This window comes from Oncorhynchus kisutch, linkage group LG30 (genome assembly GCF_002021735.2).
Source record: "Oncorhynchus kisutch isolate 150728-3 linkage group LG30, Okis_V2, whole genome shotgun sequence".
Classification (NCBI taxonomy): Eukaryota; Metazoa; Chordata; class Actinopteri; order Salmoniformes; family Salmonidae; genus Oncorhynchus; species Oncorhynchus kisutch.
Window position 1 is genome coordinate 47,739,723 of NC_034203.2, and position 15,426 is coordinate 47,755,148.

Consider the following 15,426-nt stretch of genomic DNA (forward strand, 5'->3'; position numbering starts at 1 on the left):
ACATGCCACGGATGTAACAGGATGAAACTGGGCTATAGATACGTGCAGCTTGGGTTGCACTCGGTTGCATTGCAGTTGCGTATGAAAAACGGTGCTCCGCCCTCCTCGGTAAACTATCCTATCATGTGTGTCCTAAAGTTATATTGGTCGGCGTTTACTGCGAGCTGATTGGATGAACCGGACCAGAGTGGGCGGGGGATCAGCAGAGGTTATAAAATGCCAGCCCTCATAGACGTTCGCTGCTTCCCGAAATAATCAACATCCGTTCAACGAAGGCATCGAAACGGCGTCAAGGCTGGACTAACACGGACAATAACGGGGTAAGCTAAATGAAAAATCTGATTTTATTATACGACATAACGTTTGGGTTATCGACGGTGACGCATATGTTCCAGTTGTCAATAGTTGAGTCAACTTCAACCCTATTGTAGTCATTGCTAACGTGGTTAGCCTAGCTATCTGAAGTTACTGTTGGTGAACCTGACGTTTTTAAAAACAATGGAAGCTCAATGGACGTTAGACCTAGTTCAGTCTCGATACATCTTTGGGTAATGTAGACATTATCAATGCGCGTTCACAATTTTTGTTGTTGAAAATATCAAGTGTTAACAAACTTTTGTTTCATTTCAACTGTAACGTTAGTACACTCAAGTAAAATTTTAATGATCTACCGTGTCCACTTAACCAATGTTTTACTGTCTCACACAGGAATCCCGTTTATAAATGAGCACTTAACCATCCAACAAACATCTATGTCAAGACTGCCAACGGACCACATCTAGCTGCCGTGTCTTCTGTCTCGCATTGGACCACAGTGACAGTGCATACCTAATCTAAAGCAGAGTATCGGCTAAATTAACCAAGACCGACGTCCACAATGGTTCAGAATAAGAATAACACCCCAGAAGTCACTGGCTTCCACCGCTCTTTTAATGTGAGTTGCTGTTTTTGTTTGTAATTACTGCTTGTAAAAGTCGTTATCCAAATGTGTTTCTTAATTTATTAAAAGTATTGAAGAACCGACCTGATTCAAAGGCTGGAGGAACATGCATCGCATTATTGTGAACGGATGTTGCTCAGTCATTGCACGTCTTCTGTGTTAATTTTAGCCCAGTCAGTCGGTATCCAGGAAAATGCTATTTCAGTCAGTGACAGCTAGGTATGTATACTTTCTTGGGGAGAGAGCAGAAGTGTAACTGTGGTGTCTCACGTTTTCCCTAGCCCAATATTAGACCTCCGATTTAATTAATTACTCAATTAATGAGACAAGGTATTAGACAGGGGTTCCAATTTGTTTTGCCCCACCATTTTCATATCTGAAAGTTCTTGTGACCCCAACTATGTACTTTTTTTTTGTAATAACAGCCAATGTTTACATTTACATTTGGGACTATGGCAGGCAATTGAAAAACATTAAAAAATACGAGGTCAAATCATGGTGTCAGTGATCTTCAGGTCGGAAAGTCGGCGGTCTAGAAAGAGGCCCGAGTTCCCGAGTTGGAATTCCGAGTTGGATGACAAAAAGTCTATTCCCAGTTGGAGCTTGTTTGTCTTCGGGGGTTCACAGTAGTCTTGAACGCAGCATTAATGTTTAGAGGTGCCTTTGAGTCAGGAACTAAACTCCTCCATAGTGACAAGTAAATGCATTCGGTCTCATCACAGCTCGACCAGCTGTTCGGTTTTACTTACAGGGATGTCAACCGAGCCAGGATCACAGTCAAACGGATTGGGAAGTAGGTCCCAAAGTGCCCTTCCAAGCCTTGGAGGTCAGCAGTCATCACTGGTGTGGGACACGTACCGATGTTGTTTTCTGTTAGAAACGTGCACAGCCGAGGGAAGGAGGCAAACCGAAACGTGCACAGCCGAGGGAAGGAGGCAAACCGAAACGTGCACAGCCGAGGGAAGGAGGCAAACCGAAATGTGCACAGCCGAGGGAAGGAGGCAAACCGAAACGTGCACAGCCGAGGGAAGGAGGCAAACCGTAACGTGCACAGCCGAGGGAAGGAGGCAAACCGTAACGTGCACAGCCGAGGGAAGGAGGCAAACCGTTTTCAGACCACTTGACTTTTTCCACATTTTGTTACAACCCTAAGCACACAGCCAAGACAACGCAGCCCTGCCAGAGCCCGGACTTGAACCCGTATGAACCCGTCTCTGGAGAGACCTGAAAATAGCTGTGCATCGACGCTCCCCATCCAACCTGGCAGAGCTTGAGAGGATCTGCAGAGAAGAATGGGAGAAACTCCCCAAATACAGGTTTGCCAAGCTTGTAGCGTCATACCCAAGAAGACTGGAGGCTGTAATCGCTGCCAAAGGTGCTTCAACAAACTACTGAGTAAAGGGTCTGAATACAGATTATTTTTTTTCTTCAGTTTTGTGTTTTTAATTTGACAAAAATGTCTGAATCGGTTTTTGCTTTATTATTATGGAGTTTTGTGTAGATTGATGAGGGGAAAAAACGAATATATTTTAGAATAAAGCTGTAAAAGTCAAGGGGGCTGAATACCTTGTGAAGGCACTGCAGAGCAAACAAAAGTCAATGCATTTCAGCCCTCACAGCGGAAGTCCATTTGGACAGCATAAGCTGGGAGCTTGAGTCGTTCGGCCAGTTTCCTCTTGACTGCTAACAATAACTGTTAGATTAAGAATTTATGCTTTCTGACAAAGGTATTAAGGTTAGTCATTGGACCATACCCCCCCCCCCACCCCCCCACCCTGTCACAGAACCATTTAGCAGGTAGGTTAGTCATTGGACCATACCCCCCCACCCTGTCACAGAACCATTTAGCAGGTAGGTTAGTCATTGGACCATACCACCCCTGTTGCTATCAAATGCCCTTTTTAATAAATTAATCAGAGGTCTAATATTGGTTGAATGTTTTGTCATAGAGCTCTATTGCTCTTAATGACACCTCTGCTTCTTCTACAGGCCACTCTTGGCTATGACAACCTAAATATGGCCCGGGCTTCAGGAGAAGGATATGTTCAGTTTAACCTGGAGGTCAGCCAGGGTCTGAAGAGTTTGTTTGGACTAAATCGGTGTCTTGGCCCGTGGAGCAATGATTAGCCATTCCTGCTGCTTCAAATGGCCTTGTGATGTGAATGACTCTCCTCTAGGCTGTGTCAAACTCAAAGCCTGGTCTGTTTCTGTTCCTCCCTTAGGTCCAAAACCCGTTCAATTCTGAAGATTATACCAAAACAGACTCCAGTCTCCACGAGTCAAACTTACATTTAGATTGTCCCCCAAGACCTGGTAAGTTCCTGGCATCAAAGTCCCTTTTGATTTGGGATTTACTGTTTCTGATTTGATTTTCACACACGCACACACGCACGGGCCATCTGACTCATAGTAACCTTGCTATGAGGATAGCATCACTATGTCTGTCAGTCAAAGTTCAGTCCTGATTAGATGGGTGACGCTGCTTTCATCTGCCTGATAACAGAACTACCGTCACTACTCTCCAAACCATCGTTATTAACATTGCACTTGATAAGGCTTGTAATCTAACGCCTGCCTCATACCACTCGTAGAACAGTCGGTCATTAGAAGTCTGTCTCTGTGACCAACGATTACTTCAGAACAAAGTTGCCTACAAATACAAAGTTGTCATATCACCGCACAATTGATGCAAAACGAGATGACAATAGGCGGGGATGGTGGTAGGCTGTGGGCGGGGATGGTGGTAGGCTGTGGGCGGGGATGGCGGTAGGCTGTGGGCGGGGATGGCGGTAGGCTGTGGGCGGGGATGGCGGTAGGCTGTGGGCGGGGATGGCGGTAGGCTGTGGGCGGGGATGGAGGTAGGCTGTGGGCGGGGATGGCGGTAGGCTGTGGGCGAGGATGGCTGTGGGCGGGGATGGCTGTGGGCGGGGATGGCGGTAGGCTGTGGGCGGGGATGGCTGTGGGCGGGGATGGCGGTAGGCGGGGATGGCGGTAGGCTGTGGGCGGGGATGGCGGGAGGCTGTGGGCGGGGATGGAGAAAAGCTGATCCGAGAGCAGTGTGGCGTTTCTTTTCGATCCTGGAACTGCTGCAACGACCCACTTAGTGACCATCCTCCTGTTCTGTACCCAGGATGTGTTGTTGTGCCATCTCCATTCTGTCCTCTCTCCCGCTCTCTTCTGAAGACACTCAACCAGCTGGCCTGTGACTCTGGATGAATGCCATCAACTGTCCCCCCATTTGCACAATGTCCCTCATCTCCTATCCTCCTCCCTCCTTAGACATGCCAGCCAGCCAGCCGATTAACATCCCAGATGCCAAGAAGAGGACCAAGAAGAAGAAGAGATGCAGGGCCACCGACAGCTTCACAGGACGATTCCAAGGCAAGTCAATAAAAATGTATTTATATTTCTTTATTTTTTTACAAAAGCTCTTGTCGAAGGCCGCGAGGCCGATGCGGAAAGCTCTTGACGAAGGCCGCGAGGCCGATGCGGAAAGCTCTTGACGAAGGCCGCGAGGCCGATGCGGAAAGCTCTTGACGAAGGCCGCGAGGCCGATGCGGAAAGCTCTTGACGAAGGCCGCGAGGCCGATGCGGAAAGCTCTTGACGAAGGCCGCGAGGCCGATGCAGTTCAGAAAAATGACCTTAACCTGTTTAGGGCTGGCGGAACCCTGTTCTGCTAGTGGAACCCCCCCCCCCGCAACAGCCAGTGAGGCAGCCAGTGAGGCAGGGCCACTGTTGCAGGGCGCCAAATTCAAAACAGAAATCTCATAATTAAAATTCCTCTAATATACAAGAATTTGACACCATTTTAAAGATAAAATTCTCGTTAATCCAGCCACAGTGTCTGATTTCAAAAAGGATTTACAGTGAAAGTACCACAAATGATTATGTTACCTGGTCACCACCAACTCAGGAAAAACACAGCCATTGTTCCAGCCAAAGAGAGGAGTCACAAAAAGCACAAATAGAGATAAAATGAATCACTAACGTTTGATGATCTTCATCAGATGACACTCATAGGACTTCATGTTACACAATACATGTATGTTTTGTTTGATAAAGTTCATATTTATATAAAAAAAAAATCTGTGTACATTGGCGAGTTACATTAGGAGCCAATGTTAGTTGCCAACATGCGGAGATTGTGCAGAGAGCCACGTCAATTTACAGAAATACTCATAATTAACATTGATAAAGATACGACTATTATACGTGGAACTTTAGATAAACTTCTTAATGCAACCGCTGTCAGATTTCAAACAAACCTTACAGAGAAAGCAAACCATGCAGTAATCTGAGTACAGCCTTGAGACAACAAAGCAGCCATAAAGATACCCGCTATGTTGGGTAGTCAACATTACTCAGAAATAGCATTTTAAATATTCACTAACCTTTGATTATCTTCATCAGAATGCACTCCCAGGAGTCCCAGTTTCACCTTAAATGTTTGATTTGTTCGATAATGTCCATCAGTTATGTCCAAATATCTTCTATTGTTAGGGCGTTTGGTCAACAAATCCAAAAGCGCGTTCAGGTCGCGTCAGACGAAGGGTTCAAAAGGTCCTGAGCTCAATTTATAGTCTCATAGCAAAGGGTCTGAATACTTATTTAAATAAGGTTTTGTATTTGTAATAAATTAACATGAATCATTATGGGGTATTGTGTGTGGATTGGTGAGGGGGAAAATAATATAATTTTTGAATAAGGCTGTAACGTAACAAAGTTTGTAAGGGGTCTGAATACGTTCCAAATGCACTGTACATAGTGACGCTCCTGTATTAGCATGTTAATATTCTGTCATCAGATGTATACGTGCTGCAGACGGAGGTGCTGGGCGAGGGGGCCTATGCTGTCGTCCAGACCTGCATCAACCTCATCACCCAGAAGGAATATGCTGTCAAGGTACTGTTCTCCGCTCTCTGCCTCTCCCGCTCTCTGCCTCTCCCGCTCTCTGCCTCTCCCGCTCTCTGCCTCACCCTCTCTCGGCCTCTCCCTCTCTCGGCCTCTCCCTCTCTCGGCCTCTCCCTCTCTCGGCCTCTCCCTCTCTCGGCCTCTCCCTCTCTCGGCCTCTCCCTCTCTCGGCCTCTCCCTCTCTCGGCCTCTCCCTCTCTCGGCCTCTCCCTCTCTCGGCCTCTCCCTCTCTCGGCCTCTCCCTCTCTCGGCCTCTCCCTCTCTCGGCCTCTCCCTCTCTCGGCCTCTCCCTCTCTCGGCCTCTCCCTCTCTCGGCCTCTCCCTCTCTCGGCCTCTCCCTCTCTCGGCCTCTCCCTCTCTCGGCCTCTCCCTCTCTCGGCCTCTCCCTCTCTCGGCCTCTCCCTCTCTCGGCCTCTCCCTCTCTCGGCCTCTCCCTCTCTGCAACTCTAGATAGTGTGTTATTTAAATGGTAGCTGTGAGATTTGCGTGGTGTGATCTGTAGCCAGTGTGTTATTTAAATGGTAGCTGTGAGATGTGGTCATCACTGCGTGGTGTGCCCTGTAGCCAGTTTGTTATTAAGCCCTCCAGTAGTGTTGTTGCTATAGTCTGTTGTCCTGCAGCAGCTGCTAACTCAGCACAAACTCTTGTGATTGTTCTGAACCTCAGGCCTTGTCTTTCAGCCAATCACAGCCAAGGGTGGGTGATCATTTTCTCCTTTTTCATCCCCTCCCATTCGCTGTCAAGGCCTCCAATGACATGGAACAGAATGTACAACCTGCAGAGAGGGAGGAACAGGGAGCCAGGGAGGGGTGGTGTTAAGGGACAGGGAGGGGTGGTGTTAAGGGACAGGGAGGGGTGGTGTTAAGGGACAGGGGGGGGTGGTGTTAAGGGACAGGGAGGGGTGGTGTTAAGGGACAGGGAGGGGTGGTGTTAAGGGACAGGGAGGGGTGGTGTTAAGGGACAGGGGGGGGTGGTGTTAAGGGACAGGGGGGGGTGGTGTTAAGGGACAGGGGGGGGTGGTGTTAAGGGACAGGGGGGGGTGGTGTTAAGGGACGGGGGGGGTGGTGTTAAGGGACAGGGGGGTGGTGTTAAGGGACAGGGGGGGGTGGTGTTGAGAGGAAGAGGAAGGGACAGGGAGGGGTGGTGTTGAGAGGAAGAGGGAGGGACAGGGAGGGGTGGTGTTGAGAGGAAGAGGGAGGGACAGGGAGGGGTGGTGTTGAGAGGAAGAGGGAGGATCAGGGAGGGGTGGTGTTGAGAGGAAGAGGGAGGATCAGGGAGGGGTGGTGTTGAGAGGAAGAGGGAGGATCAGGGAGGGGTGGTGTTGAGAGGAAGAGGGAGGATCAGGGAGGGGTGGTGTTGAGAGGAAGAGGGAGGATCAGGAAGGGGTGGTGTTGAGAGGGAGCCAGGGATATAGGGCTCTGGTCAGAAGTGGGGAATAGGCTTCCATAGGGCTGTGGTCAGAAGTAGGGAATAGGCTTCCATAGGCCTCTGGTCAGAAGTAGTGCACTATGTAGGGAATAGGGTGCTATTTGGGATCTTGCCATGTTCTGCATGTCTCTTACTGGGCCAGGGAATTTGAAACAGGCCTTTGTCCTCATGCAGGCTGCTGCTGGTAGGGTTACATAAGTTGATTCAACCGACTGACTCCCTCTGGCAGTTTCTCTGCTATTATGAAATGTCCTCTACTAAAGCAGTTCAACAACAAGTTCAGATCACATCCCTGACTTGTCCTCTAGAGAGAAAAAAAATGTCTTCATAGGTAAAATAAAACCAGATGATTTTGGTCTGATAAACACTGCTGTAGCGTCCGCTGCTGAAGTGCGACATCGGCAGATGTGATGGGTGGAGACCCAGCCGGTGGAAAAACAAACCAATCACCATGCGACATCGGCAGATGTGATGGATGGAGACCCAGCCGGTGGAAAAACAAACCAATCACCATGCGACATCGGCAGATGTGATGGATGGAGACCCAGCCCGGTGGAAAAACAAACCAATCACCATGCGACATCGGCAGATGTGATGGATGGAGACCCAGCCGGTGGAAAAACAAACCAATCACCATGCGACATCGGCAGATGTGATGGATGGAGACCCAGCCGGTGGAAAAACAAACCAATCACCATGCGACATCGACAGATGTGATGGATGGAGACCCAGCCGGTGGAAAAACAAACCAATCACCATGCGACATCGACAGATGTGATGGATGGAGACCCAGCCGGTGGAAAAACAAACCAATCACCATGCGACATCGGCAGATGTGATGGATGGAGACCCAGCCGGTGGAAAAACAAAACAATCACCATGCGACATCGGCAGATGTGATGGATGGAGACCCAGCCCGGTGGAAAAACAAACCAATCACCATGCGACATCGGCAGATGTGATGGATGGAGACCCAGCCCGGTGGAAAAACAAACCAATCACCATGCGACATCGGCAGATGTGATGGATGGAGACCCAGCCCGGTGGAAAAACAAACCAATCACCATGCGACATCGACAGATGTGATGGATGGAGACCCAGCCGGTGGAAAAACAAACCAATCACCATGCGACATCGACAGATGTGATGGATGGAGACCCAGCCGGTGGAAAAACAAACCAATCACCATGCGACATCGGCAGATGTGATGGATGGAGACCCAGCCCGGTGGAAAAACAAACCAATCACCATGCGACATCGACAGATGTGATGGATGGAGACCCAGCCCGGTGGAAAAACAAACCAATCACCATGCGACATCGGCAGATGTGATGGATGGAGACCCAGCCCGGTGGAAAAACAAACCAATCACCATGCGACATCGACAGATGTGATGGATGGAGACCCAGCCCGGTGGAAAAACAAACCAATCACCAGCTTAAACTGACTGATTTTTTATGGGGATTTTTAAAATTAGGCTCATTCAATTTCTGTGGCGATGAGGACATCGACCTCAGTGGGTTTAAAACTTGATAATGTATCCATCTTTCCAAATCTTGTCACCTGCTATGGGGACAAAATCCCTTCATGTGTTTCCATTCTGTAGGTCCTACCCCATTTATTCGACTGGACGATTTTTTTGTTGATAGGCAGTTGGTCGACAGATTTATTTATTTTTGTCGAGCAGTGGCACACGAGACGGCCGTCTGGTTCACCTCACGGCCGTCTGGTTCACCTCACGGCCGTCCGGTGACTTTGAGACGCGACCATTAATTACCATAATCTACCATATTTGTTTGGTTGCTGTAATTTCTGTTAATCCATCAATATATTATTATTACAGTCTTGCTGTTCTCATTGTAGGAGTGGACACACGTTTGCAGAGCGCACAACCAAGGCTACACTTGTGAGGAAAATGTTTTGGTTTAGTTCATTCCATTTACGAGTTGTCAATTCATTAATTGTCTTTTGTTGTTCTGCGCTCCTGTCAATCACGAATGAGGACACGCACCTGATTACACTTAGAACTATGCCTAGGTTACCTGGCCCGTGGGGGGGAATGTGGGCCCGTGGGGGGGAATGTGGGCCCGTGGGGGGGAATGTGGGCCCGTGGGGGGGAATGTGGGCCCGTGGGGGGGAATGTGGGCCCGTGGGGGGAATGTGGGCCCGTGGGGGGAATGTGGGCCCGTGGGGGGAATGTGGGCCCGTGGGGTGAATGTGGGCCCGTGATTGTAGGCCTGTGAATGTGTCCATATGGAGATCTGATCAGAAACACTATCAATGTGGCGCGTCTCAAAGTCACTTCTTTGCCTCAAAAAGCTAGTTAACAAACTGTAGTAGATTTTTTTTTACATCCATTGAGAATGACAACAGTTCCTCAACGTAGCCTATTAGAAACATCTTTCTAGCGGGCTCCCTTTCCATAACCATTCAGCATGAAAAGTGAAAAATGTTAATTCTCTGATCCAGTGGAAATGTCATAAAATAGACCTTCCTGTTTACTTCTTATCCCTTACTCAAATAGCCTATAGCCTTGTCTCTGTCGTGGGAATGCTGAGGGCCCAGAATATTTTTTATGCCGGTTTGCTAGCAAGCTTCAGGCCAGACCCAAATGTTTCAAGTTCCTTGCAGACAGGCCATGCATAGCCAATGTGATAGTTATTTTTATCTGGGAATTTTCTACCTGTGGGCTGCAATTTTTTAAATATATATTTTTATAACTTGTTCCATTTTACCTCCTTCTCCCCAATTTCGATATGGTCTCATTGCTGCAACTCCTTAACGGGCTTGGGAGGCGAAGGTCGAGTCATGCGTCCTCGAAACATGAACCCACTAAACTACGCCCAGTTAACCCGGAACTAACGTGTCAGATGAAACACAGTTCAACTGGCAACCGGAGTCAGCCTGCAGGAGCCCGACCCGCCACAAGGAGTCGCTAGAGTGCCATGAGCCACGGAAAGCTACCCCTTGGACAAACAGTCCTCAAACCCGGACGACGCTGAGCCAATTTTATACCGCCCTATGGGACTTCCGATCACGGCCTGTTGTGCTACAGCCCGGGATCAAAACCGGGTCTGTAGTGATGCCTCTTCCACTGCGATGCAGTGCCTTAGACCGCTGCACCACTCGGGAGGCCCTTATTTGTTGGATTTATGTAGGCTATTTTTACATATTGCCAACAGAAGTTATCTTTTAGATTTGTATTATTTAGATATCATTTTGATTAACCACGTGACATTGATTTTTGAGCTATGAAGACTTTATTATGAATTAAATAAAACTATTCCACGAAAATGTGCACATGAAAATCATAACTGGCTTGCAGATCAGTAGAAATGGTAGGATAACTTGGCACTTCAAATGGAGAAGGTTGTAGACCGCTGGTGTAGCCTGTTACTGGCAACGTCAGGAACATCATGGCAGAATCTGCCAAGGCCAGCAACAGCAGCTATATTGATCTCTGGCTCCCTCTTGAGTCATTTGTCTTCATTTTTAATTAAAGCATCAGGCGAAGAAGCCTAATTATAGTTGATTTTATTCAGACACAGGGTGTGTCTATATATGTAAAGAATACACTTAATATTGACCAATTGATTGGCCGAAAGAACAGACTACGCTTTACTATTTTGTTTTGTACATTTGAGAAAGGGAAAGGGGGATAACTAGTCAGTTTTACAACTGAATGCGTATTCCTGCATTTAACCCAACCCCTCTGAATCAGAGGTGCGGGAGCAACCTTGTGGTTACTGGGCCCCAATGCTCCTACCGGCCAGGCTACCGGCCAGGCTACCGGCCAGGCTACCGGCCAGGCTACCGGCCAGACTACCGGCCAGGCTACCGGCCAGGCTACCGGCCAGGCTACCGGCCAGGCTACCTGCCTCCCCATTTGTGACGTACTTCTCTGAATCAAGACTTGTGTTACTGTTTTGAACAAGTAATTGCAGCTTTTGTTCGTTAGCTCCTGCTGTCATTCTGTTTCCTCAGGCAGATGGCTGGTAGTTTGAAGAAAGGGAAGGCTCCATGGTAACCTTCTCTTCCAGTCAGACAGTCCCTAGAGACATCAGCTGACTGCGTCTGTTTGCCTAAGTGTGGCCCACTAGTAACTTGGTGTTTGTGTAATTATTTGTTGATTCAATTGGAAAATGGATTAGAAGCAGGAGCATATGGAGTGCATGGTTAGGCAACAAATGAGTTTCAACTCGCTGCTGACTCAGGCCCCTGATGCGGTGTGCTTGTGTGAGCGAGCAGTGGACTGCTGTCTGTACTACTTCCTGACAACCCTTTCAGCCCACAATAGAAAGCCCCCCCCACCCCCAAATGGCAGCCGGCAGGTCACTCAGGCCGTTAATAGGCTACATGAGAAGTCTGCAACTTTTCCTCATGTGGAATGCCAATTCATCTGGCCATTTCTCCCGATCTGTGTGCCAGGTATGTTTTTTTCATGTAGTATTTAATTTAAATTACACCACAGCATTGTTGAATTCTCGTTTGTGATTGGTCAGAAGGGCATTCTAGAATGGACATTATAACCAGATAACGGTACAGTTGGAGAAGATGTCGGGACACCTGGCAATCATGATGCAATAAGCATTACAGCCTGCAGGTAAAAATGATCTTGAAGAAAATAAATGTCCTTTAAATTCGCTACGCGTGGCCTGTCTGCAACGAACTAGAAACATTTATAACATCGATGGTCAGGCCCGAAGCCCTAGCAGATTTGCAACATTGTTTAAAACATTCTTGGCCCTCAGTTTCCTGCACCCCCCCTAACCACTAGACTACCTGCCCCCCCTCTAACCACTAGGCTCCCTGCCCCCCCCTCTAACCACTAGGCTCCCTGCCCCCCCTCTAACCACTAGGCTCCCTGCCCCCCCTCTAACCACTAGGCTCCCTGCCCCCCCTCTAACCACTAGGCTCCCTGCCCCCCCTCTAACCACTAGGCTCCCTGCCCCCCCTCTAACCACTAGGCTCCCTGCCCCCCCTCTAACCACTAGGCTCCGTGCCCCCCCCCCCTCTAACCACTAGGCTCCCTGCCTCCCCCTCTAACCACTAAACTACCTGCCCCCCCCCCTCTAACCACTAGGCTACCTGCCCCCCCTCTAACCACTAGGCTCCCTGCCCCCCCTCTAACCACTAACTAGGCTCCCTGCCTCCCCCTCTAACCACTAGGCTCCCTGCCCCCCCCCCCTCTAACCACTAGGCTACCTGCCCCCCCCCTCCCTCTAACCACTAGACTACCTGCCCCCCCTCTAACCACTAGACTACCTGCCCCCCCCTCTCTAACCACTAGACTACCTGCCCCCCCTCTAACCACTAGGCTCCCTGCCCCCCCCCCCCCCCCCCTCTAACCACTAGGCTCCCTGCCTCCCCCTCTAACCACTAGGCTACCTGCCCCCCCTCTAACCACTAGGCTACCTGGCCCCCCTCTAACCACTAGACTACCTGCCCCCCCTCTAACCACTAGACTACCTGCCCCCCCTCTAACCACTAGACTACCTGCCCCCCCTCTAACCACTAGGCTCCCTGCCCCCCCCTCTAACCACTAACTAGGCTCCCTGCCTCCCCCTCTAACCACTAGGCTCCCTGCCCCCCCCCCCCTCTAACCACTAGACTACCGCCCCCCCCCCTCTAACCACTAGGCTCCCCTGCCCCCCCCTCTAACCACTAGGCTCCCCTGCCCCCCCTCTAACCACGAGACTACCTGCCCCCCCCTCTAACCACTAGACTACCTGCCCCCCCCTCTAACCACTAGACTACCTGCCCCCCCCCCTCTAACCACTAGACTACCTGCCCCCCCTCTAACCACTAGACTACCTGCCCCCCCTCTAACCACTAGACTACCTGCCCCCTCTAACCACTAGACTACCTGCCCCCCTCTAACCACTAGACTACCTGCCCCCCTCTAACCACTAGACTACCTGCCCCCCTCTAACCACTAGACTACCTGCCCCCCTCTAACCACTAGACTACCTGCCCCCCTCTAACCACTAGACTACCTGCCCCCCTCTAACCACTAGACTACCTGCCCCCCTCTAACCACTAGACTACCTGCCCCCCTCTAACCACTAGACTACCTGCCCCCCTCTAACCACTAGACTACCTGCCCCCCTCTAACCACTAGACTACCTGCCCCCCTCTAACCACTAGACTACCTGCCCCCCTCTAACCACTAGACTACCTGCCCCCTCTAACCACTAGACTACCTGCCCCCCTCTAACCACTAGACTACCTGCCCCCCTCTAACCACTAGACTACCTGCCCCCCTCTAACCACTAGACTACCTGCCCCCTCTAACCACTAGACTACCTGCCCCCTCTAACCACTAGACTACCTTTCCCCTCTAACCACTAGACTACCTGCCCCCTCTAACCACTAGACTACCTGCCCCCTCTAACCACTAGACTACCTGCCCCCTCTAACCACTAGACTACCTGCCCCCTCTAACCACTAGGCTCCCTGCCGCCCCCTCTAACCACTAGGCTCACTGCCCCCCCCCCCCCCTCTAACCACGAGGCTCCCTGCTGCCTCTAACCACTAGGCTCCCCTGCCCCCCCCTCTAACCACTAGACTACCTGCAGCTGCCTCAGTAGCTGGTCAGGGAAGGCCACCATGTCTTCCTCTGATAGATGTGGAGTCAGACTGCTCTGGGACCGTTGGCCCCATTCATCGTTAACAAGGTGGTGCTCATGAGTCAGTCAAGGGTCGGCCCAGAGGACTGAGGATGTATTTCAACGTCTGTAACCAGTGGAGCTTCCATTTTCTGCCTGAGCCTTAAGTGATCAATAAAGTAGCAAACACAGATTTATTGAATTAATATTGTAATATTTTAGTTTTTTCTGTAATTTTCCTAGTATTTAATTTGTCAATGGTCAGTAGAACAGGGCCCATAGGTAAGAATGGGAGTGTGACATCTCTATACATTTGATGCTGGCATTCCTTTGGGGAGAACCCTGCACCGATCGACTTTCTAGACACAGTAGGACGGCTCTGCTTGGCTCATTCCTTCAATTAGAGCCAATTATTCTCTGATATGAAAAGGACGAATGAGTAACACATCGTTCAATCTGGTTTCTTGTCCAGATCGTCGAGAAGCGTGCAGGTCTCAGTCGGAGCCGAGTCTTCAGGGAAGTGGAGATGCTCTATCAGTGCCAGGGACACAGGTACAGCAGGCTCACTGGGGGGGGGAGCACAGGTACAGCAGGCTCACTGGGGGGGGGGGGGGATACAGGTACAGCAGGCTCACTGGGGGGGGGGACACAGGTACAGCAGGCTCACTGGGGGGGGGAGCACAGGTACAGCAGGCTCACTGGGGGGGGGGGGATACAGGTACAGCAGGCTCACTGGGGGGGGGGACACAGGTACAGCAGGCTCACTGGGGGGGGGGAGCACAGGTACAGCAGGCTCACTGGGGGGGGGGATACAGGTACAGCAGGCTCACTGGGGGGGGGGATACAGGTACAGCAGGCTCACTGGGGGGGGGGACACAGGTACAGCAGGCTCACTGGGGGGGGGGACACAGGTACAGCAGGCTCACTGGGGGGGGAGCACAGGTACAGCAGGCTCACTGGGGGGGGGGGGGGGATACAGGTACAGCAGGCTCACTGGGGGGGGGGATACAGGTACAGCAGGCTCACTGGGGGGACACAGGTACAGCAGGCTCACTGGGGGGGGGATACAGGTACAGCAGGCTCACTGGGGGGGGGGACACAGGTACAGCAGGCTCACTGGGGGGGGGAGCACAGGTACAGCAGGCTCACTGGGGGGGGGATACAGGTACAGCAGGCTCACTGGGGGGACACAGGTACAGCAGGCTCACTGGGGGGGGGGGGGGATACAGGTACAGCAGGCTCACTGGGGGGGGGATACAGGTACAGCAGGCTCACTGGGGGGGGGGGGGGGGGATACAGGTACAGCAGGCTCACTGGGGGGGGGGGGGGGATACAGGTACAGCAGGCTCACTGGGGGGGGGGGCACAGGTACAGCAGGCTCACTGGGGGGGGGCACAGGTACAGCAGGCTCACTGGGGGGGGGGCACAGGTACAGCAGGCTCACTGGGGGGGGGGCACAGGTACAGCAGGCTCACTGGGGGGATACAGGTACAGCAGCCTCACTGGGGGGGGGGGGGGTACAGGTACAGCAGGCTCAC

The 15,426-nt window shown here is 51.0% G+C and overlaps 1 protein-coding gene across 1 annotated transcript in view; it reads left to right on the forward strand.

The window, feature by feature from the left end:
• The first annotated feature begins 208 nt into the window (after nt 1-208).
• The window catches only part of LOC109882129 (MAP kinase-interacting serine/threonine-protein kinase 2), a 45,023-nt gene continuing 29,805 nt past the window's right edge, over nt 209-15,426 (forward strand). The window contains exons 1-6 of the mRNA XM_031810876.1: nt 209-320; nt 709-934; nt 3,163-3,253; nt 4,220-4,321; nt 5,746-5,843; nt 14,361-14,440. Of these exons, the coding sequence (XP_031666736.1) occupies nt 878-934; nt 3,163-3,253; nt 4,220-4,321; nt 5,746-5,843; nt 14,361-14,440 (428 nt within the window). The 5' untranslated portion in view covers nt 209-320; nt 709-877. The remainder of the gene's footprint in view (nt 321-708; nt 935-3,162; nt 3,254-4,219; nt 4,322-5,745; nt 5,844-14,360; nt 14,441-15,426) is intronic.